We start from the raw sequence: 8,402 nt of genomic DNA, 5'->3' as shown, positions 1-8,402 counted from the left end.
CAACAGACAAGAAAGTCTCAGCTTTCACATTTTTTAATTTTTATGAAATTCAAACAATAAATACTGTTTTGTGGTGCTTTAATGTGTAGGGCCTCAGTTCAAGCAGCACGTGAACTGATAATCTCTTCTGGTTACAGCACGAATTAAACATGAATGAACACCAGAACTGCAAAAAGAAATCAATACACACAATTTTTCAAGTTCAAGTCCACTGACTTTAATCTACTAACTGGTTTGGTTTGTTTGTCAGACAAAAATGGTGGATATCTGTACATTATGATTGGTCAGATCGCCTGTCAATCAAATTCCGGAGAAAAGTCTCAACACTGAGCTCTTAAAATAATGTTTTAACCTTAACAAAAGGATTGCAATGTATAAATGATCCAGTTCAAAGTTTACACCCCCTGGCTCTAAACGGATGCTTCCTCCTTGAGCATCACTGAATGATTGCAGGGTTTGTAATAGTTGTGTTTGAGTCCCAGTGTGAAAAGATGGATCTCAAAATCATACAATCACTGCTGGAAAGGAGTCAAATATGCAGAGGATGCTGGAAAAGCAAAGAATGAGCAGGAGCTGGAGGATTTTTCTGAAGACTATTGAGCAGTTTAAGTGTTCGGGACAAACAAGGGACTCATGAACAACCATTACAAAACAACAACAACAACAACAACAACAACAAAAAACAGTTGTGGATACTTCAGGTTATGACACACAATATTAAAAATCAAGTCTATGTAATTTGTCTTGTATTTTGGGTTTGTCTTATGTCTTGTGGACTAGGCTATTAAACATCTGTTATGTGAAAAAACTTTTTCAGGGCAGTACTAAATAGAAACAATGTTTTTATGATCCTTCTTATTACAAAATATAAAAATAAGATTTTGGAGCTTCTGCAAGGTGTATGTAAACTTAAGACTAAAGTGTAAATGTAACAAAAATCATAACATTACTAGAAACCAAAATGTTGCTATGGTTATCACGTTATTTCATGACTCAAAGGACTCAAATTTAGCGGATTCACTCCCACATTTAAATGCAGTTATCACTCTTTATAATTTACAATGTGAACGTAACAACTGGTCTTCTAGAAGCATGAAAAACAAAACTATTATTTAGATCAATAGCGCTCCCTTTAAGCCATGACTTACCGCGTTCTGCACTCTCACTAAAACTCTCGTCATAAACACTGAAGTTGTCTGCACTGCACAGTGAATCTCTTATTTACATCGCGTCTAGACTCTGTTGTTAATGAGGGGATTTGCGAAAGGATAAAGCTCGTAATGATTCTGAACATACATTTTGAGCGAATTCTCCGCATCGTGACTCTAAAACGCCTCTGATTGGCCACTGCATTCATGCGCTTATGTACATGTCTGTGATTGGCTACAATCCGCTGAAACACTGAAACAACACAAGGAGTTTCATTTCGTTTTTTAATAATAATGTGTCCTCCAGTGACCGGACTCGACTGTACTCGGGATATTTTCTGAGTCTAAAATGTCTGAGTCCGTGTCAAGTCCGAGTACAAATTCACCCGAGTGCGTGACAAGTCCAAGTTCATTCAAAATTGGGTACCCCCAGTTCGAGTACCCCAACTCTTAAGGGTTGAACTCCAAGTGTGAGAAAGATCACATAAATCTCATCTGTGTGTGTATTTGTGTGGTAAATCTGAATAAGACTGTGTGAATGTGGGTGTTTCTGTGCATGGGTTGAGAGAGACCAAAAGGAGAAACCAATATTGTGACCGAAACTGCACTAAACTTGCAAAAGAGACCAATTGTGTCTGTGAGAGAATAAAACTTTGCAAAGGAGACGAGTGAGATTCTCAAAAGAGCAGCTCTGAGTGCACTGAAAAACAACTACATTGTCTTTCCAATCTATAGAAAAGTTCTCCTACACAGCTGAATCTGAATCTTAGCATTAAATTGAGCAATTTGCCGTTGTTCTTGAATACAAAGCTGACATCTGACAACTACTGATCAACCATTCAAATCAATTTCTCAGGCAGACACAACACTCATGTCTTGATGACACAAGTTTCCTAATGAGCTCAGCTTATGTCCTAAAAAAAAAAGTGTGATGTACAGATCTCGTTTAATATATTTTGGGTTCAAAACATTCAGACACATTCAGGGGATACCATCTAGTTATATTGCATCTTGTGAAAAGGGGCATAATATGTCACCTTTAAGTTAAGTTATTGTAAGTGATGTTAAATAACAGAAGAGTCTTATATCTGTTTTGACATGATCTTTAAATTAAACTTCTTGAAGAAAGATTGTAACTTGCAGAGCCTACATTTTCTTTTGCGATTCTTTCCTCTCTTGTAATAAATCCCATCCCAGTTTTCCTCCTCTTCACCTTCACCAACCCAAGGTCTCCAAGCACCTCCATTCAGACTAGGGTCGGCACGGGTATCGTCTGGCGGGTAGCGAACAGGTATTGCTGTGCGATTGTACAATACTAGACGTGCCAGTAGCTCCTTGACAACATCAGGCCTGTGCACTGCAAGGTCATGGCGTTCACAAGGGTCGCCCGTAACATTGAAAAGCCAAAGCGATTTCCTTTTTTCTCCAGTCCGTCGCTCCAGGTTCCACCAGCTGCTAGGAAAGTTTGTGAGAACCTGGGGTGGCACCCAATCCCCATGTCCAGGGTCGCCCGTCAAGAGTTTCCAGTCACCGACTCTAATGGCCGCTTGCACGGTTGTGTCCCACAGTCCATGGCCCTCCTTAAATGAGCCCCGACTGCGCCGGTGGAGAGGGTCGATGTTGTGAAGAATTTCCAGTCGTGGAGATTCCTTCCCTTCACTAATGGTAGGCCAAACATCAAACCCATCTAATCCCTGATACTGTGACACATTCCCCCCAGCAAGTCCAACAAGAGTTGGATACCAGTCAGTAATGTGAATAAGGGCTCTGCTGACCCTTCTTCGATGGCGTATCAAGGGACTGTGCACGAAACCCACGCCTCTAATACCACCTTCCCAATATGTTCCCTTGCACCCTCGTAGGGGCCAGTTACTGCCCCCTGTGAGCGGCTGGGCTCCATTATCAGTGGAGAAGATGACGACGCTATTGCGGTAGAAGCCATATTTGCGCAGCGCGTAAGTTATGTTTCGGACCGCCTCGTCGACGATGGAAACCATGGCTGCGTATTTCCTGCGGGGAACGTTGCCCATGCGGCGAAACGGATAGATGTATTCTTTGGGAGGGTTTAGAGGTGTATGCACTGCCTGAAGGGAAAGGAAGATAAAAAGAGGCTGACTGCTTGAGTCGTGCGTTGCTAAGATTTTGCGCACTCTCTGGGTGTAGAGGTGAGTTGAGTACTTCCCCCCTCTCCCCCATGCCACTGACTCACCTTCGTGGAGGTCAAAGCCACACAATGACTTGCCGTCACATGAGCCATACGTATAATAGTCCACACTGCCAGTCAATGAACCGAAGTAGGTGTGAAATCCACGACGTGTGGGCAAACAGTCTTTCCGATAGAAGCCCAAATGCCACTTGCCCACCATGTGAGTGGAGTAGCCAGCCTCCTGCAAGCGTTGAGGGAGCGTGACCGCATCCAGAGGGAGGCAGTTGGGTTGACGTGGTCTGATGATGGAGTGCTGGAGGCCGGTGTGAATTTGATATCTAAAAGAAAGCATAAATACATTCTTAATGCTCGGAAAGAGAGAAAAAGCAAGAATTGAAACAATAAGCTTTTTACACCCGGTTTTAAGGTTGACATGAACTTAAATCTGACCCTATTTACTTTCTATGGGCCCTATCATACACCCGGCGCAATACGGCGTCAGGCGCGACTCAAGTGTTTTTTGCTAGTTTCAGCCTGACGCAGTCATGATTTTCACGTCCTGCACCACGTTGTTTAAATAGCAAATGCATTTGCGCCCATCTGTGCGCCCATGAGCTGCTGGTCTGAAAACGAGGTGTGTTCTGGCGCATTGTTGGCGCGTTGCTATTTTGAGGCACCTGAAATACACTGTAATAAGCAGGGTGTACGCGCGTTGTGGACCCGCCTAAAGGAGCATATTACTATTGCGCCCTTTAAATAACAAAAAAAATACTGCGCCATTGACTTTAGACCAGGCTTCAGTTGGTCAGTGGCGCAGTATTTTTTTTGTTATTTAAAGGGCGCAATAGTAATATGCTCCTTTAGGCGGGTCCACAACGCGCGTACACCCTGCTTATTACACACACAGGGCAGCACGCGCAGCAGCAGCACACAAACATGCCAAATATTTAAAATAAAGGATTACAATGTAAAAGATTATTATTGTGTACATAAAGATATGGTGGAATCCGGCTTGTCCTGTAGATGGTCTGCTTGCGCTTTAACACACACACACAGCTTTAACCTCATGCACGAGCAGATCCGTTTCCTCGCTAGAGAAACATTCTTTTTTTTACGCTTGCAAATTCCGCCATGTAAATAGCAAATCACGAGCGCAACTGGCTTTTAAAGGGAATTAGAGATGAGACTCTGATTGTTTTATTTCACGTTATACCCAAAACTCACCCATATCTCGTTAAGAGAATAGGATTCACATTGGCAACATTTCTGTTTCCTCTACAGGGCAGCACATAATAATGCTTATCATTACGCTCAACCTAACCAGATTCTTGTATTCTGTGAGCAACTGGAGACCCAGCATGAGACGTACTGTACCGCTACAACTCCGTCAGTCTTTGTCAACTCATTTGTCATTTTTTATCGTCAGATGAAGGTTTATTTTTTATGCTTTTTTTTTTTAGCTTCCGGCAGACAGCCAACATGTTGACTTAAGCCAAAAGAGTAACACTTGATGATGAATGACGAAGGATGTAGGAGTATCGTAAGCTTTGACGCCTCTAGCGGTTCAAGCAAGCAGGGCTGGTCACCAAACTCAAGCTCCTCCCACATTTCTCTTTAAAAATTGTCGTTTTAGACTTAGACTAATTCTAATTCGTGACTGGTGTTTTGTTTTGCTCTATCCTCTGCGCTTCCACATTCGATATTATTTTGTGCGTCGGGTCAAGGGTTACAGCTGGAAGCTAGTTATTGTATTTGATAAAGTTTTAAATATGGATATTTTTCTTACACAAACACATCGCCTCACTTCAGAAGGCCTTTATTAACCCCCCGGAGCAGTGTGGAGCACTTTTATCATGGATAGATGCACTATGATGGACAAAAAATATAGAGCCATTCACTGCCATTATAAAGCTTGGAAGAGCCAGGAAATTTTTAAATATAACTCTGATTGTATTTGTCTGAAAGAAGAATGTCATACACACCTAGGATGACTTGAGGGTGAGTAAATCAATAATTGCAATTGTTTATGGTTCATTAAACAAACATGAAAAACATTGATCAAACCCTTTCCAATAAAGATCTGTAAGGTTTACTTGGATTTTTACTAAATTATCTTTAAAATACAGTACCCTAAAATAAAGGAGTTTTTATAACCCTTTTATATTCTGATTTCAGTGAACCTCTTTCATTTTAAGAAAACGCGTAATTTCTGTGTATTATTAAAAGTATGGTAACACTTTACAATAAGGTTCATTAGTTAACATTAATGTATTAACATGAACTAACAATGAGAAATACATTTGTTACAGTATTTATCAATCTTTGTTAATGTTAGTTATAAAAACCCAGCTGTTCATTGTTTGTTCATGTTAGTTCACAGTGCATTAAATAATGTTAACAAATACAACCTTTGGATTTTACTAGGCTAAATGTTGAAATTAATATGAACTATGATTAATAAATGCTGAAGAAGTATTGGTAATTCTAGTTCATGTTAAGGTCACTAATGTTAATAAGTTGTAAAGTGTTACCGAAAGTATTGTGTGAAGTGAAAGAGGTGATGAGGTGAATGACCTGCCGGTGCATCTGTTTTTCAGAGTCAGCAGAAAGGTCTCTTTAGTGTCTTAAGTTATTGTAAACATGACCTTAGCCTGTAAACTGTTAGTGTGTACAGGACTGGTCCACATGTGCATGTGCAATAATTGTAAATGGTTCATTAAACAAACATGAAAAACATTGATCAAACCCTGATCTGTAAGGTTTACTTGGATTTTTACAACATTATCTGTTTTTATAACCTGATTTTAGATTCTGATTTTAGTTGAATCTCTAAAAAAGCGCGTAAATTCTGTGAGTTCTTATTAAAGTATTGTGTGAATGACCTGCCTGTGATGAGTTGGCTGCGGGACGGGGTGCACAGCGGTTGCACGTAGTAGTTCTCCAGTCGCACTCCCTCGGACGCCAGTTTGTCCAGCGTCGGGCTTCGGACGTCCCGACTGTGATACCCGATGTCATTGAAACCCTGGTCATCTGTCAGGATGAAGATGATGTGTGGAGGCTGTCTGGGTCTGAAAGCTGTAGTGATGTCCTCTCGGCTCGATCTCAAGCCACTGGAAGACGACGCAGAAGTTTGGAGACCGAGGAAGACTCCGAAGAGCAAACATAATGCCATCCACCTCGAAAAGAGCTGCAACCCGAACAGCGCACTCATCGGGTCAGAGAGAAGAGGAGAAAATCTTCGGGCTTTGCTTTCAGTGTTAATTTCGTTAACGAAAACTATGGCGAAAAATGTGCGTTGACAACCTTTTTTCCCCCCCTGACTAAGACAAGACGATGAGAGACGACACCACGTCAATAAACGCTAACTGGGACTATGCAAATATCGTTGACGAAAAAAGACGAGACTGAAATGTGTTTAAAAAAAATAAAAGCTTCACCAAAACTACTTGTTTTGTCGAATAAAGGAGGAGACAACACATTACAGACTGTTTTTACGAGTGTTCATGCTTACGGTTGCCAGATTTCAATGATTTAAACCCCCAGTCAGAGCTTTTCTGTTAAAAAAACACGTTTTCTACCAGGTCTTTTCAATAGTATCTGGCAACCATGCGCTCTCTCTACTCTGCTGAAGAAGCGCGGATGATCTGAAAACAGACAATTAAGATGGAGTTTACAGCTAGGGTGACCAGACGTCCCGAAAAATTCGGGACAGTCCCGAAATCTAAGCTGTTGTCCCGAATCCGGCCCTAGTTGTCCCGAAAATTACACTAAAGCAAAATCTTGAGCCAGGCCACCCAGCATACATTTGCTCCAAGCCATGCATTAAAAGATATTGTTAGTCATTGTCATGTAACTGTTCTTTTATGATTGTGCCTCATATAAAACTTCTATTTGTTTTATACAAACAGTCATTGTCAACATTTTATCATTCATTCACCTCTTAACAAAGTAATAAAACTAAAAGTTTAACGAGTATTATAAAAATGGCAGTGGCCCAACAAATTAAACCTGTTAATACACATCAACCAGTCTCTAAAAATAATTGAGTGACAATATAATATAAAAAATTCCTTTTAGATGTGGAAAGGCTTAAGAAAGATTCAATCAAGTCATGTCCCACCAAAGAGAAATGTTGTTTTTCTGACAGTAAAATTACATAATTTTAGCTTATGCAGTGGCATAATATGAAAATTGGACAGACAAAAAATAATTTAAAAAGTGTTGTATACAAGTTGTGTTCACCTTCTACTTCTAAGTATGTCAGAATGATGTTAATATCACAAATACGGTTCACTGAAAATAGAGTTGACAGTTTATATGAGGATGGAAAACTTTCAGATATTGAGTTTTAAAATGCCGCTTCATCATAGATTGTCTGTTCTGTAAAAAACAGTTTAGGTCTAAAACGTTTTGAGCTCGTCCACTTTCACCACTTCCAGAGGGAGTTGAAAACACATTCGACCGGATTGCTTTAGTGTAAACGCTCATGTGATCGATTGTGTTCAAACAGCCACTAAAAGACTGTCTTCTCTCCGTCTACTGAATAATGAGTCAACATTATGAGAAGAGATCTAGCCAGACGGGGTTTAAACTTTATCAGCTGGAGACACAAGTTTGGTTTGAAGATGAAAAATGTACCAAGCACAATGTTCTCTCAGCATTCCTGATTTCTAACACACACTCACAGCGTTCGGCTGGTTTTGTGGCTTCAGAGCAGAAAAGAAAGCTGATGGTCTCCGTGTGTTTTTCCATCATCTCCGGTCGTGTTCACATGTAAATTGCGCAAACTTATTTCGTCCATTAGATCGAAAGATCTGACACCCCCCCCCATTAATTTCCCCGCCCATAGACCCTCCCCTCGAAGAAATCAGGACAGAAGAGGTTGAAAGTGGACAAAAGAGATGGATTAAAACACCAGGTGTAAACAGGAATGACATCCACTTGTGACCAAAACGGTGTAAACAGGGCCTTTATGACAGTAATGAACAGTAAATATAGGTGCAGGAAATATGCAAAAGAAACAAAGGGGACGTTCACACAATCACTCCAAAAAAAAGTTTTAGGATGAAACCTACTAATGATAACTTAATATAATAGGCATATAGGTT

General features: G+C 40.5%; 1 protein-coding gene across 1 annotated transcript; it reads right to left on the bottom strand.

Annotated features, from left to right (window-relative positions):
• On the bottom strand, positions 1 to 6,812 carry arsib (arylsulfatase family, member Ib). The gene is made up of 2 exons (XM_079898364.1): positions 6,177 to 6,812; positions 1 to 3,632 (listed from the first exon to the last, which is right to left on the bottom strand). The coding sequence occupies exons 1-2, from the start codon at positions 6,503 to 6,505 to the stop codon at positions 2,231 to 2,233; spliced, it is 1,731 nt and encodes a 576-aa protein (XP_079754490.1). The 5' UTR covers positions 6,506 to 6,812; the 3' UTR covers positions 1 to 2,230.
• Positions 6,813 to 8,402: the final 1,590 nt, after the last annotated feature.

Source organism: Squalius cephalus (assembly GCF_949319135.1).
Source record: "Squalius cephalus genome assembly, chromosome: 17".
NCBI classification, from domain to species: Eukaryota; Metazoa; Chordata; class Actinopteri; order Cypriniformes; family Leuciscidae; genus Squalius; species Squalius cephalus.
The sequence above is the reverse complement of the archived record's forward strand: the minus strand, read 5'-3'. Positions and strand labels throughout refer to the sequence as shown.